At 42.9% G+C, this 16,986-nt stretch overlaps 1 protein-coding gene across 7 annotated transcripts in view; it reads right to left on the reverse strand.

Moving 5' to 3' along the window:
• Positions 1–16,986, reverse strand: part of ERBB4 (erb-b2 receptor tyrosine kinase 4) — a 605,788-nt gene that overhangs the window by 86,591 nt on the left and 502,211 nt on the right. For all 7 annotated transcript variants that reach the window (XM_061459573.1, XM_061459561.1, XM_061459538.1 and 4 more), the window contains one exon: positions 12,126–12,311. In XM_061459573.1, coding sequence (XP_061315557.1) covers positions 12,126–12,311 — 186 coding nt within the window. The remainder of the gene's footprint in view (positions 1–12,125; positions 12,312–16,986) is intronic.

A 16,986-nucleotide genomic window follows, 5' to 3' on the forward strand; every position in this document is an offset into this window, starting at 1 on the left:
CATATTTTAAACTTAGCTTTATGTTTATGCGGGACTTCAAATTTTGTATGTAAGTGTGAAAAAAACCTCAACCCAATCCAAACAACTCCCTCCCACCCAATTGTAGAAAGAGTCATCAATGGTCCTTTCAATTCAGAAACCCCAAATCCTCCATTTGTCTTGTCTATATAAATCGCACTTATGCCTTTTGGAAAGAAAGATTGAAGGTTAGGAAATGAACCCTAAATTTGGAAAATAAAGACAGCTGCTCCAAGCAGAGTCCTGACACATCATCTACTAAGACAATGACATTCCCCTGCTTTGCAGACACAGGGACTGCAAGGTAGAAGGTAGTACCATTTTAACGGTGCCCAAGTATGACAGGGTAGAGCAACAATGATAATGCAAAGCACAGGATACGACGATTCCAAGCTGAGCTGCTTTAACTCTAACATTCAGAAATGCTTGCAGCCAGGTCCCAGTGGTTTTCACATCACAGCCCTGCAAAGTTCTTTTATGTCTTAACATGCACATGAGGATAGGCAGCAACAGGCCAGCAAACACGAAACAGGACTCTGCATCAATGTTTCTCACCAACAGAACCAGTGGTGCACATAACAGTAGTGCACAGGGATCCCAGCATCACCCACTCTCAGGGAGCACCTAAGATTCAGTACCACATCCTGCACCACACATGCCAATTACTGAGTTGACACAGTAATTCCCAGGAGTCAGTAAAGTTCCTCTTACCTGTGCCATCTCCAAAAGCTCTGAGGTAAAATCACTGCCACCTATCATTCAGTGTTACTGTTCCAGTCTACTCACAACATCAGATTCCTCCTCCAGTGACACCTAGCTCTCAAACTATCTCCACTCTCAAACATAAAGAAATTAATGTACCTTTGTCCTGGGTTCAGCTATAGCAGTTATTTTTCTTCTGCCTTCTCAAGTCCCCTTCTGATAGCTTACATTTCATTTCTGCCCATCTACTTTATCATTCGATCATGCCATTTCTATTGGTTTACTGAATGCTGACATGAGAGATGTAGCTATAGGCAAGTCCCTACATAAGAGTTCATGATGCAAGTAATGCAAGTTTAACCTAAACACAAACCCAAACTGTATTACAGTGTAGCAGTTTAATTATAGATTTCGTAAGCAATGTTGGGTAAACAAATATTTTTTGACAAATAAAGTTACCTTCTCTAAAACTGACCTTGGTTTTATGTGTGAGGCAACCTGGCAAAAAAAACAGGTCAGAAAAATCAGAATAAAAATAAAGATCAGCTGTACTTTTCTGGTTTGTTTCAAAATGACTTGTTTTAAAATTACTTTTAAAAAGTCAGTAGTATAAATCCAAAGACATTTCAAAGGTCCTGAAAAAAGTCTTCCTTTGGAAAATTCAGAACTGTTTCAGCTCAGGACAATGCATTCTTTTATAATGCTCAATGTTTTTCATGAGATACATAGAAGCACAGAATGGTTTGGGTTGGAAGGGACCTTAAAGCTCATCCAGTCCCAACCCCCTGCCATGGGCAGGGACACCTTTCACTGGAGGAGGTTGCTCCAAGCCCTGTCCGACCTGGCCTTGAATACTGCCAGGAATGGGGCAGGCACAGCTACTCTGGGCATCCTGTGCTAGTGTCTTACCACCCTCATAGTGAACACAATCCAATCCTGTTTTGCCTCTAATCAGAAGGTATTAATGCATTGCAGGACTTCAGATTTAAGCCATGCATTGTGTGGAATATGATCCTCTCTGTTTGCTAATATGGACAGTTAGAAAACAAAAAGAGAAGCAGCGAGGATGTTGCTCTGGCCCACAGACAAGGGCAAAGTTTAAGGAAGCGCAAAGGTCACAGGATGAAGAAAGAAAACCAAGCTACAGTGAGAACCGCTGCTTACTAAGAGCTAATTTGCACAAAGAGGCTAGACAGAAACAGATGGGATGTGGGAAAGTGGGAGAGGGTTGATGGATGACACCTGACTGCCAGGTGACCCTGCAGGTTTGAGGGATGGCATGGCACCTGAAATGGTGCCAGCAGCCACTTGAACTGGCCTCTCTTCTCTCACGTTTCATTAGGCAGACTCACCTTGGTCTACTGCACCTCAGAGGAGCACACACAGAGATCCCAGCATCCCCAGGAATCAATTACCTTCAGCTACCCCAGTTTATTGAAGAGCTGTTTCACTGACTGCTGTTCACTGCTACGGGTGTACTCCGTTGCTGTAGTTCAGGGCAACTCTGTTTCAGAAGATTCTCTGTGTCACTTATCCTGTTCTGGTGTGCCTGTAAAACTTCACTTTGGGATGGAAGGCACATATCAGCAAAGCACCAGAATATGAAGTGTTTCCTTCAGGTCTCATTTATGGCTGGAGATCTACCTCAGCAGGGTTTCATCAAAAGCTAACAAGTGACTGATGCTCTGGTACGTTTTTCATGGGCCCCGATAAAGCAAGTCGTGCTAGGACGGAGAAATAACAGGCTTCAGTCCACTGCTACTCCTTGCTCCCACTTGGAGACAGAAACAGGTATACACGGAAAATAGACAGTTCTGGGGTGCTTGAGATACATCTAGATTTAGGCCACGCAGTAGCTCTTCTGCTAATAGACATCTGCTACATTTGATCTGATACTTATGGACCTCAGCCCTCATCTGGAATGGCTTCTGCTGAGCATCTTCTTTCCAGTAGGCCAAATCTCATTTCTTGTGCAAAAGGCTACTTTAGTTATGCCTGAGCATTGGATTGCACAGGAGAACTTGGAGATCTGGCAAATTGCAAAAGCTAAGCTCCATTCAAATATAGACATCCTTTAGAGACCCAGAAACTTTTGCAAATGGCCTTGCAGTTTCCTGAAGATCCTTCCGTGGGTTTGGGAGTAGGACTTTATGGGGCACATGCAAACTGTGGTACTCTGCAAGAATGTGGGGGGTCCTAACTTTAACCACCAATGCTTTGGTCATCCATTTTTAATAGTTATCCAAGCTGGTAAGTTATCTTATAAAATACAGCGTTGAAAGATAGGTATTCACTAGGGAAAAAAAGACATTTTAATGCATGGGTATAGACAGAGAAAAATCCAGCTTTTGTTTCTGAACTCCAGCAACTCAAAAATAGCCAAATACATATATCTCTTGAATAATAATAATAATAAAAATGCTTTGGGCTGAGACATTTTATGCCAAGTCACAGCCCAGAGAGGAATTTCATGGTCAAGTTATAGACCTGAAAAATATGGGCTTATAATGGAAATCCTGACAGACCATAGTAGGCACGCCTATAATATCTTGAATTTGATTTAGGAGTGGTTTTCAATAATGCTTTCCCAAGCCAGTCTGTCGGGGACTGCTAGGAAAAATACCTAAGGTTTGGTGTTTCTTGACGATAAGCTGCTATGCTCAGGCAAAGCCAACCTTTCAGGCTTCTGTAGCCTCCAGCTGTCAGGTCCCCAATATCAGAGGCCCTATAAATGTCAGTGCTAAGTACACCTTTCATTTAACAAAATAGTAAGATGTCTATCTCTGTGCAATAAATTGCTGATTTCTGTGCCTTTGCAAAGGCTGCTGCGATTTGTAAATGGCTGGAAATCTGCCTCTCTGTTTTTTCCAATAACCATGAAGCACGGAACACTGGATTTTTGGGGGAAGGGAAGAGGAAGTCTAGATAATCCAGAAACCATCAGATTAAGACTGGAGAACAAATGATTACTACCCACTACAAACCTCTCCCGGTCACTGTCACACTGAAAGCAAATCAACACCCTGCTCACAGGACCTTACTCAGTACAGAGGGGTACAGCTCTCTTACACAATATGCAAGATACAGTGCAGAAATCAGACACTTGTGTCAGTAGTTCCAACCGTAGCTTAGTCCTCCAGTACCTGTTTTGTGTGACCTTGTCATCGCCAGCACCCTTCACATTTATCCCCCTGCAAATTAAGCTGTCAGAAAGCTACAGGGTTTGCCTACCCTTGTCTTCCAGACAGTGTCCTGAGTGGAGAGAGTCACCTTCAAAGGTTGAGTCATTCCACCCAGCTCTAGAACTAATGACCAAATACAGACACACTGAAGACAGCAAACAGCTGAAATGCTATCATAGTGAGTTTATTACAGTGTGCAAAAGAGCCTTTGAGGGTCAGAGGTAAGAGCACAAAGCTGGGAGAAAGATATCTCTATAATTTTTATATAAACCCAAGCTTACATTTTTGTTCCTGTGATTCTGATGCAAGTTTTCACATTCAAATATCCCTCCCCCAGAACAACACATGGGTTCATGGAGTCATCAGTTAGCTGGTATTAAAACCCTCAAAACCAAATACATTACTATGAGAGAAATGAGGAAATTGAGGTGCTTTCTAAACCCTGTGATGAGACACAACATAAAAACTCTGGTGGGTAGCAGGCATAATGCTCCTGTGCTCTTTTAAAACACTGGATGGGTACCAGCTAGAGGGAGCCAAGCAGCCAGAGAATGAAAATGAAGAAATGACAACTCTGAAGAAAGAGCAACAGGGTACAGAGGTTGACACAAGACACTATAAAAATACAGGAAAGACAGGAGTAAAGAAAGCAAGGGACAAAATAACACAGAAAGACAGAGCATGAATTTGGCAAGTGGACAATCAGTCTGAGATGAGAAAGAAATGAAAGGAATGGGAAAAACTTGTTCAACATTTAACTTGATGAATTTCACTGTGCCTGCCTTCATTTCAATACTTTTCACAGCAAACTTCTCCTGTTGACAGCTGTATTTGGTAGAAAAGATAAATGTGTTACTAAACCAGTTCAGTACTCCAGATGAAATAACTGGTGAAGAAAGGAAGGAACTGAATGGGTATCTCCATAAATAGGTACATAACTACACAAGAAAACATGGAATGCTGTGCCCTCCAAGGAAACACGTGAACTGCAGAGATGCTGTAATTATTTTTACTAGGATCAAATTCCCTGATTTACTTGGAGAATTATTTCCAGCCACAGCAACTAGCAGTCAAGAGGAGAGTCACCAGGCCCTGATCCTATGTATCAGTATTCTAGTAATGACTGCATTCAACTGTGCCCCTGTTAATCTGAGCATGGAAGGTCAGACAAGATGAACAAAGTCCTAACATTTGTTTACTGCTCTGTGTTGATGGAAAAATCCCCCCAGGCTTAATATCTGAAATGATCAAAGGAAACCTCTTCAGTGCCTCACAAAAACCCAACACAGTGCAGTTAACCTCAGCAAGAAAGGACACTGCCACCTTCCACCAATTCGAAGTTAAAAGCTAGGATATAGGATTCTACAAGATCCACCTGTATTTTGTTGCAATAGCTTCTCAAGTTCAAATGAGCTTCTGTAACCCAGGGAGCTACCTAGCAGGTACCAAAAAAGTCCTAGCATATGGACAAGGTGGGGTAATTCCCCTCTGAGACTTGATGGCAAGCCCTCTTTCAGTGAGAGCTCTCCCTAGCTACACTAGAAAAAGGGTCCTTCATTTCACTCTGCCATCTGGGGATATCCAACCTTTCCAGCACAGTAAGGGAAATGGTCAGCATGAACAGGAATAAGAGAAGAAAACTGCACCGAGGGGTTCAGGAGAGTAAAATGGTAATTTCCCCACCTCTTTTGATTTTGGGCCTCCAAACAACTAAAGCCTTGTTTCAGTATGACTACAATTTCATAGCCCTTGGTTTAGATTCTACTCTTCTATACACTGCACATCCTAATAAAGCAGACCCATTAGTAAACTACATTTATGTTAATGTACTCGCTTGCAGTGATAATTATCGCAGCCCTTAGCCCTGGTCCTTGCCAGTGTGAGCACGTCAGGAGGGGTTGGTATAGCATTATAATTATACAATTAGCCTTGTCATGGCAAGGAGCTCTGGGAATAGAGACATCTTGAAGCTTAAAATGTGGACAGCTGATAGATGACTGTCATTAAACTCCTTTGTTCACTCTACGATGGAATAGTCACTGAGCTGCAGGGTAGGCTTCTTTAATGAAAAAGAAAGACCTTGAACCACAGCCACTATCCTCCACCTCTTTCCAACCTGTCCTGCCACCCCCAATTCCTCCCACTTCATACAGCTTCTCTCTCACCCCATCTGCAGCAAAACAACAAAAGCTGTCTCCAACAAGTCATTCCTAATCTATCAAGTCTTGGTGGATGAGAATGGCTCCTCACCTCACAGCATAGGCAAGGGGACCTCACTTGCCTTTGCCCTCTATGCTCAGAGCCTCCCTCACTCCATAGATGACGAGTGCATGCCGAAACCATTTGATTTTGGATGTGAGGTGAGTGCTGAACCAGCTTCTGGGTCAGCTTCTCAGTTGCATAAATCAACATAGATCCTTTGAATTCCACATAGCCTGTGAATTTAGATCTAGTTGAGGAGCACTGCCCTGGGGAGTAATAAAACACATCTTTCTAAAAGGCCTGGCATGGATACAGGCTTTGGAAGCAGGCAGCGGACAAGCCCCTTTGCAGAAGGGCACTGAGCCCAGTAACATGAACTAGCTAAAAGGAAAGGAGAACAGGATGGCAGAAAGAAGCAGTACAAAGCCTTTGCAAAGTCCCGTTAGCCCGATAGCTCATGGAGACTCCCAGCTGCAGATCTGCACTGCCTGCAGGGAATTCTTAGAGCAATGAGAAAAGGAGGCTGAGAGGGCACCTTACCGTTCTCTACAACTACCTGTGAAAAGGTACTTGAAAGGAGGTTGTAGTGAGGTGGAGGTTAGTCTCTTCTAGGAAACAAGCGATGGGACAAGAGGAAACATCCTCAAGTTGTGCCAGGGGAGGTTTAAAGCCTGGATATTAGGAAAGATTTCTTCACTGAAAGGGTTGTCAAGCATTGGAGCAGGCTCCCCAGGGAATTTGTGGAGCCCTCACCCCTGGAGGTATTTAAAAGACCTGTAGATGAGGCACTCAGGGGACATGGTTGGGTGGTGGACTTGGCAGTGTTTTACAACTGGACCTGCTGATCTTGAAAGTCTTTTCCAACCTAAATGATTCTATGACTGCAAGTGTGCTGGAATAATACTCAACAGGACTGAAGATGTGCATCTGCTTCATTAAAATTCAATCCCCAAGTTCCTCTCTCTTTTTCTTTCCTAGAGTGTTTTCAAATGTTGTTTTCCTGCATACCAGGATAACTGCTGCTGTGCAGGGCTTTAGTTAAGGTAATTTGAGAATTCTTTTATATTGAAAAGGTATAAAAAATAATCCCCTGAAGTACTTGATTTTCCTTCCACAACATTCCACTGTATCAGCTTACTTCTGCTTTACCTTGTTAGTATTCTGAAGGGCTATGAATGAATTATTACATTTCAGAATGCAAAAAACAGGTCTGGCAGCCCCTGGGGGATACAGAGTAGAACAGAATGGGGCACTGGCTAAGACCCAGGAGAGCTGAGCTCCTTCACAGGCTATGTGGTCACAGGGAAGCTGCTCTGCTTGTGGAAGACTGCTTCCCTTCTCACTCTTCTCTACCTTCTTTGGGGCAGGAAAAGTTCCTCTGCATTCAAACACTGCTCAGCGAAACTGCTGCAGATGTAAAGCAAATCAATAGCTGCAGAATAAAACCATAACTGACCCAAAAAAACCTCAAAACCAACACAGTAAAACAGTAGATGGGGCTGCCTGGGTTGAATTTCCATGCTGAATTTAGCAATTGTTGCATGCAACATCACAGAAGCAAACATGCATTGCTATATGCCCTTGAGAGAGAGCCTGGCAGCACCAAGCCCCATGAAAATAATTCCAGGATCTAGGCTACTTTTTTCCACTAGAGTAACAGTGAGAGGTTACAGCCTCAAACAAAGGTGCCTTACAGTTAACCTCACCTACCAGCAGAGTATAACCAACTCCTTCTGACTAGAATCCACAAGATGATTCTTCTTTTGAACGCACTTCCATAAGAATGTCACTCCCACAACTCCAAGTTGCCAGGGAGTGTGTCTGGGCAGCCCTTGCTGAGAGAAATTACATCAAACATATTGAAATGTCAATGCACAGTACCTTTTATTGCTGCATGGGGACCTCAGAGCAGCTTCCAGTATCTGAAGGAGGCCTACAATGATGCCGGAGAGGGACTCTTCACCAGGAACTGTAGTGGTAGGGCAAGGAGTAATGGGTTCAAACTTAAAGGGGGCAGATTTAGGTTGGATATAAGGCAGAAGCTCTTCCCTGTGAGGGTGCTGAGGTGCTGGCACAGGGTGCCCAGAGAAGCTGTGGCTGCCCCATCCCTGGCAGTGGTTAAGGCCAGGTTGGACACAGGGGCTTGGAGCAACCTGCTCTAGTGGAAGGTGTACCTGCCCATGGCAGGGGACTGGAACTGGATGATTTTAAGGTCCTTTCCAGCCCAAACCATTCTGGGATTCTATGACTGATATGCATCTGTCATACACCGGCTGATGCGGGTATAATTCACTAATTGAGAATTCACTTCTAGGCTTGTGCTGACCTTACAGAATTTGATTCTCAATCCATTCCTCAAGTAGCCAACACTATGGGCATCCATAAAGCATTATTCCATCCTTTCATACCCTAAGGCCACCAAGATTGTCACTCTGGCTCCCACTCCAGGAATTATCTTCATACATGGGCATAGTTTACTGCTTTAACTGGACATCAAACTCCATATAAAATTGCTGTGCTGAACTCAGAACAAGAAGGTTAAGCATTCAGTCCCTAAGTGAGACGGTACCCATAGAAGCAAGACACAAGGAGATGCCTTGCATATTTGCAAAGCACAAGGGAAGAAGCCCCTTAGACGCAGATGCTGTCTAACAGCCCTGTTTTATGCAGAATGCTTGGAGGCTACTCTATTTTTATAACTTCCATCCATAAAATAAGAAGCTACAGCTTTTGGAAGAAGAACACAATTACCCTACAATGATACAACAGTCAGAATAAATTCAACACAATCTGCATATACAAAACGAAAAGGCATCCAAGCTTCTTTCAATTGGCAGTAGATAATACTTAATAACTGCCCTATTGTCAACCTTCACAAATGATCTCCAGAGCCATATGCAGGTTGGCAGCCAGGCATAGAGCCTAACTACTTTTTGCATCTAGTTGTACAGAAGTCGAGGCATATGGAAACGAGCCTGGCAGAACAAGTGAACTCTGAAGCAATGACTCTGATAAATAAATGCTTGTGAACTGGCAGATGGAGAAAAGCGCAGTAGGGAGGAACTGTATTGCAGCAGCAACTTGATTTTAAACCATTCGTAAAAATCAGCCTGAGCTTGGGCATGGAGGCATTCCCCATTCCTTTAGTCATTGTCAGGGAAAATGCTCACCATAAAAAGAGGGAAGACGAGAACAGAAAGATGTATCCAACAGAAGATACCAGAAAGTGATTCAGGGATCAGAGAACAGGACTGGAAGGTGACTGATCATTTTTGTCTCTTACTACATTGCTAATCATGGTTTTGGTAGCTTTCAGAAAGATACAACCAATCATTACCTGCAATGTAGAAAAGCAAGATGTGGAGAGACATTCTCAAGCTGTATGGCAGATCCTGAAACATGAGCACAGTGGATACATGTACATGGGATACACAGACATTTCCCACACTGAATGGAAACTCGTACTTGATGCAATAGCCACCTTCTGTACTCATTCCTCTGGAGACCAGTCTATTTGTAGGCAAATTGAATCTTTCCTATTTGCAGACTGCAGACTGATTCCCAGTCACTGTTAAATGTGACAGATGAGTGGAAAACAAGTGTTACTGCTTCCCTGTTGCTAGCAGGGGACTAGCACGTTTATTCCATTTTTTGTGATAAGGGGACTCCTTGTCTGGTCATCTCAAAGATGATTTTTCCTACCAATTCTGAAACATTTTCTCACATTTTCCTCTAACCCCAACTGACATTACAATCTGAGAGAGCACAAGGGAACAGGCATTCCTGTATCCCATCAGAAAGCACAGTGCGATGCAGGAAATTCTGTGCAATATTTGCATTACTCATACACTGTGTAGTGTGCACAGCCTCATATGCCCCTATCTCTCTCCTCTCTTCACTGATAGCCTCCTTGGCATGGTGTGCAAGTATTCAACACTTGTGGTGCCCTCCTCAAGGATAACAAACTATCCCTACCACTACTGTGCACACTAAAGCAGCAAAATGCAGAACTCCCTGTCAGGTGTGCACTGATTCTCTTAAGCCCGGTACCAACCACTGGAGAAAAAATAAGAGAAGTGAAAGAGACACATGAAGAAATCGAGGAGAAAATAATCCAGACAAACTGTGATGGCCCAGAGTTAAGAGGCCAGCCATATGTACCAGTTACTGCATTTTCCCAAGGAAAAAGCCACTTATTGCTGTCCCCTTTATGAGTAGCCAGGTGGACGAGCTTCATGCTATAATGTGAGGCCAAAGCAAAATTAACTTCATCATTACTGTGATGCAAAAGAAGATGAATTTAATTAAACTTCAATAAACTTCACTAAAATTTCTCTCAATATTACCCCACCTTTTGTTATAGACAAACTCCCTTTCTCTTCCTGACACTTCATCAGTTAATATTACATGTATAATCTCACTTCTCTGCACTGCTTGGTTACCCATCATCTCAGAACTCAAATATCTGTAATACTTCATCTTCTCCTCCCACATAACACAGTGATCAAGAAAAGTGGCAGGCAACGATTTTCAAATCATTCTACCCAAATCCAATCCCCACATTACACTGAAACCATTTACAACAGGAATCAGTTTAGAACTTGTTTCACTTTGATAGGAATCACTGTGGGGAAACCATGACCTGCCTTCCCAGACCCCCCCACAGACCTGTCAGCTCTGTAAGCCTCTACAGTCGATCACTAAATCAGCTGCCCACATGAAGTCCACAGCAAAGCAAGTCCAATGAGTCAGTGGCCATATACATGTACAAAGTGAAAATAAAGGTGGGTTATCTTTTCACATATGCCACTGTGTAAACCTATTGTAATAAATATTAACAGCCACTATCAATCAAGAAAATGGAAACAGATGGGAAGGAGGTTGTGTTGAGAGAAAGGACTCAAACAGGAATATGTATTTTCTCCCCCACCTTCCTCAGTCTGATAACAGCCCTAAATAAATCTTTGCACATCCCCAAAAGGGTGTTCCGATGTTCCATGCAGCTCTGGCTGCTTTACCACCACAGCACAGCAGAATCACAGATCCTAACACACCCACAAAATTCTGCAAAACATCAGAATGTGGGTTTGGGATTCCCCCCACCTCTTTTATGGATCACCCCCTCCATCCAGTATCATTTAATTTACTGCAACCTTCAGGCAGGTTTGACAATGGATCTGGTCCTGGAAAGAAAACAGTCCCTGTTAATAATGAAGCTCAACCCTCTCCTCTCCTTGAACAAAAAGTCAGGGCTCGATGAAAAACTATGTCCCTCTGCAATGCCATGTCTTGTTACTTTTTACAACTGATTGGCAATAACTCGTCCTTAGTACAACACAGAATACCTGAACGTACCTAAAACACAGATAAACCACTGTGCAAGGATTACATTAGGCCTGCATACATGTTTCACCTCAGCTGAAGCACAGTCTGGATCTAAATGAAAATAGCTTCACACTTGCTCCCAAAACCCCAGAGGAAAGCAGAGAGCATTATATCATGGCAAGCAAAGCAGGATCCAGCCCTTGAGATTTCCCATTCTGCAGAGAGGAGCGGTATTACACTCCAGTCTCAGCTGTTGTGATAGGTCTTAAACACTGCAGAACCATGATGGTTCCCAGAGGAGTGACACAAAATGAATATTTATCTTCCTGGCAGCATGGGGGCAGACAATTGATGGCATATCAGAATTTAACTGGCAATGCAGATTCAGAAAGGTTGAAAACTACAATCAGGCTAAATCGGTACCTATGAATAGTGAACAGTAGAAGAGACTGAAACATCATTCTGTGTGCAGGCCCAGATGTCTAACAGGGCACTTCTTCCTCCACTTCATCCCTGCAAGGACCCCCTACATGTATTTCAAGACCTACCCAACCTTCCTGGAAGGAAAACCATGCCTGAATACAACCCAGAGACAAAACCAAAAACCCAAACAACGTTTTTGTATCTTCTTTTTGTACGTCATGTTTTCCAGTTAGTTATGTAAAGGACACAAAAAGAACAGCATGAATTACATACCTTAGCTATTTGGACACACCAGTTTAGCAGCAGCTGGGAGCCAATATTATCCTTATGTTCATGAACATAATCCAACAGGCAGCCGTGAGGCATCAGCTGAGTGACAAGTTGAATGGTCGGGCTCAAGCAGACACCCAGGAGTCTCACCAGGTGTGGGTGGTCCATGCTGGCCATGATAAGAGCTTCCTGCAACAATAAAAGTGATCCAGTTACTCCAGTGTGCTGAAAGGCTCTAACTGTAAGTCATTTCCCATCTCCAACAGAACATCTAAAGGGGATCAGCATCCTCTTGAATATATTTTCCCAACTTGTGGTCAATCCACCAGGCATCAGGATTTATTTTTTTTGATGCAAGCAAACTATGCCACTCGTCCACTTGTGTACAGTAAAAATGACCACTTAGGCCTAATTTGGCAAGATATTTGATTAAACTGTGCTAAAATGCTTTAGTGGATCACAGATTTTATGCTTAATATTTTATAGGCTTAAGCATGGAACGCTTATATGCCAACTGAAGCTTTCCCAAAGTTCAAACTGCAAAGGGTTAAGAATCAGGAGGTTTAGTGTGAGCTTTTCAAATATGTCTGATGCTCATAAGTCCTATTCAAAGTCAGCAGATCTGTTAAGCCCTCAGATATGACCATTTACCATTTCTATGACTGTTGTACAGCAACAGCCTAAACTAGCGGTTGTGATGGTGCAATAGTAGCCCAGTGGCAGCAGCAGTCCTACCTGTCTCCTGTTGCCACAAGTAGACTACTACAGAAAGCAGAAGCTTTCTAATCTGAGCCTCTTAGCTCAGCTCCTCACTCTTCCAAAGTCTTCTCCCAATAGATGAGTTATTTCTGGTTTTACCATACTTCAACTTCCCACAGAGCAAATGGGAAATAATATTCCTTTCTTTCTTCTACACTTTATTTCCCAGATCATAAGTTTTCAGAGGTTTCCAGCTAGCGAGCTAGCTGTCCAATACCAAGGACCAGTGGACTTCAGCTTGGCTATGCTATTTGGCCCTGAAGTTCACATCACTGACAAAGAGCACAGGAGCACTCTATAACAAACCCTGCATAACTGTTCTTGGAGGTAATGTTGCCATTTCAAACAACTGGCATTCAAAAAAGGCAGAGAGAAAGCTTTTCCCTCTTTCACCGAGTCCTCCATTTCAAGACCACTTCATCATGGCAATGGAACAATGAAAACTGAGATGAAACTGCAGCTTTGTAAAGTTATTTTGGTTCTCTTTCTTTCTTTAAACCCCCCATACGACAGCTTCCTGACAACTTAAAAGAATAACAGCTGTAATAGTGCCAATGGAAGAAAAAAAAGGATGAGAAAAAGTTGGCATCAGAGGAACATAGCATACCCCCAACTCATCGAAGTTTGGGGGTTATTGCCTTCCCTATATTAAGGCAAAAAAAAAAGTCCTGGCAAGTAGGCTGAGTTTGTATTAAAGGAAATTGCTCATCACAGTACAAAGAATATTTGAAACCAAATTGCAGAGTATTTGCATAATAGTTCTCTCTTTCTTTCCCTATTTTTTTTTGTTAAAATGAAAAGATGAAGAAGACACTAATTGTAGGGTTCCCCCCCCCCGCAATAAGAAAAGAGCAGATGGCCTCCACTGGGGGAGCATCTCCTTCCTTTTTCTTCCTAAATGTATGTGAAGGAATAAAATCAATAAAAGAATAAAGAGGGGCTATTTGATGGGATGACTGGAGGAGGAGCTCCGAGGAAGATTCCAAGCAACAAATCAGAAAAGGGATCTGAATTCCAGTAGCCTTATGTTCTAATTAATACAGGTTTTGCTCATTCACCTCACATGTGCAGGGTCTCCTTGAAACAATTTTAGCCTCTCTCGGGCTGTCACTAGAAAATCTCATTGGAGGCCACCAGAATAAATACCTGTTGACACCTGCATTATCCAATTTCAGAGCGCAAAATTATTCTGCCTTCTGCTTGCTTTTTATCCCACGCGTTTTTCCTCGCGCACATGCAAAAGGGAACAGTACTGTTGCCCTTTCCCTCTCTGAGTAAAAGTAAGACTTCCTCCAGGAACTCAGAGCAGGAGGGCTTTTCTCTATAATGAGATTGCTCAGAATATAGACAACAGTATATCCTAAGAGACCAGACGGAAAGCTTTGCAGCACGTGCTCCATTAGTCTCCAGCTATTTACTATTTACAAGTCTGAGTCCAAAGGAAAGACGCTTCTGTACAATAACAAAAGCAATCAGTGCCATTTGCCTCATGCTGCTGTTAACAGGAAAGCACATATTCTTCTAATAGTTTTGGGCAATGGTTCCAGAAAATACTAAAAATGTTGTTAATATTATGGACTACTCTGTACTGAATTGAGATACACAACAGAGAATAAGGAAGCTTTCATTAGAGATCTAAGTCACTAATGGATACTAATTTAGCATGAATCCTGGCTTCATACAGTTATTCTCATTAGTAATAGGTATTGTTACTTTTATTGCACTTGCATCTACAGGAGAACCAAATGCAGGGGTACGTCTACCCGGCCTGGCACAGACACAAAGTAAAAGAGATTGCAATTGTTTTGCTAGAGACCAGTTACGCAAACCAGACAAACAACAGCAACAGAAACATTGTGACTTAGCAGCAGTTCAAAAAAATCTCTTCGGCACATACAAACACGAGTCCCCATTTAAAGCTCTAGTTGGACACAAAAGACCCTGGAGCTCCAGTCTCCATGGCACTCGGGCAAAATGACAGCCTGGTTCCCAATTACGTTTTGTAGAACATTTAATCAGGTAGGGCACCAAAACTCACAGACGTGGCTCCCTGACACTGGCATCCTTCAAAACCAGCCTCTGCAATTCCCCACATCTTTTGGGAGCCTCACAGCTGCAGAACTTGTCTCTATTGGCACAAATATGCAGGTGATTTTGACATTGTGCTTATTCTGATTTAGTGGAGAGGAAACTGAGGTACAGAAAAGCACAACCTACTATCCACAGTCACACAGGAAGTCTCAAGCAGAGGTAGGAACTGTGCCCCAAATCGCTTCATCTTTCTCTCCAGTCATTTGAAGGTTGAAATAAGAAAGGGAAGGAGGACAAAGAAATGATTAAGATATGGTATTTTCTCTTTCCCTCAGAAGACTTTGTAACATCATGTCCTCATACTAGCATCTGAGAAAGGCCAGGAGTGGTGACAGTTTTGAAAGGCTCCTGTTGGACATCAGACACTTTATGGATCTGCAGCAGCAACAAGTCTTATCACAAAGAGTAACTCACCAGCCAAACCAAATCTCTTCCTGGAGTTTCTTTATGCTGTTGCTACTCAGGTATTTAATATTACAGCAGTGTGTGGCAGCCATACACAGGGCAGCTATAAACCAGCCAGTTTAGGCACAGGTAGCAACTGCAGACCTCAGCTTGCCCTTACCTCTAGGACATATTTTGCAGTCTATGGTGAACCTTGACCAGCTGAGGCTAGGATACTACAAGATCTCAAACGAGTTACCTAAAACCAAGGCTGCCTATGTATATTCTATACACAGCAGTGCTTATGGTGTTAATTTCCTAGCGGAAGGCTGGTAAAGAAAGGCCTTGATGCGGAAGGCAGCTAATCCCACAGGTAGCTTGGCAGGGCCATTGCTGTGTCCTACCAGCCTCACCACAGAGAGAATAGCAAGTGACTTCAATTGAGCTTCCCATGTTCAACTCAGTATTCTACTTCTCAGACATGCCATTTTGTATACAGAAATCATGTCACACTGATCATTCCTCTTTGCTGTCCCTTTTGAGTGCAGCTGAGTTATTGCCACGTTAAGCTCAACTCCCGTGATTTATATACACAACCCTACATTAAACAAGACATAAATGTTATTTCAATGCTTTACGCTGATCCATCGTGTGCATTTAGTAACACAGTAGCATACTCAAGAAGAAGGGGGACTTCACAGATTCCAGTCAGACATCACCAGACCTGAGACTCTGATTTCTGTCAGCACAGCTATGTCAGTGTGGGTCTGAGGAGGTGCACTTGCTATCCCCACAGCAAGAGGCCAGAAGAAGCCCTCAGACTGCCAAAACATGCTTAGACAGGTAGAGCTCAGTTAACTCATGAGAGCCGTCTGCCACTGTGATGATACAATGCAGGGTTACATCTAGCTAAAAGCACTTGCAACATAGATCATGAAGGGAACTAGCCACTTGCTTCTCACAGGTCACTTAAGTCACCTTCATTCCTTAAATAGCTTTGAATATCCTGCCTAACACTGTTTCCTGATTTATCTATAATCTGCAGTCATGTTTGAAATATCTTTAATTCAACTGCTAATTCTGAAAAGTAACTCAAAACTCCAGCTAAAGCAGGATTTTCATTTCAGCCTTCCAGGGTGAGGAAGAAAAACCAGTTCTTAAGACTAAGAAATAAAGGGTGCTCTGAGTAACACCTGCAGCCTACCTTTTAAGATAATATTTAACTTCCTCCTTTCCTACCTTGATGTGTTATTGCTGACATTTATAATTGACAGCTGAACATAAATATTAGCCAGCATGATCACAGAATCATAGAATGGTCTAGTGTGAAGCATCCTTGCTCATGGAAGCAGATTGGAACTGGATGATCTTAAGGTCCTTCCCAAACCAAACCAGTCTGTGATTCTATGCTAGAGGTAACTCTGAGACCCCTGAGGTCTTGGAACCAGGCAGATCTAACAGTGGGCCATCACCCTGCTGAGTCCACAACGATGCTCCAAAGAAAATCTGAGCATCAATACAGATCAAGAGACCTTTCCTCAGATGCCTCCAAAGGCTCTAAACATGTTTAACAGGTTGTGTCATTAAGAGTCCTGCCCTGTGTGGTGGATCCCAGCAGCTTCTAATGCAG

This window comes from Pezoporus flaviventris, unplaced genomic scaffold (assembly GCF_033815535.1).
Source record: "Pezoporus flaviventris isolate CSIRO_AGI_PZ_B2104156 unplaced genomic scaffold, CSIRO_AGI_Pfla_v1 ptg000001l, whole genome shotgun sequence".
Lineage (NCBI taxonomy): Eukaryota > Metazoa > Chordata > Aves > Psittaciformes > Psittacidae > Pezoporus > Pezoporus flaviventris.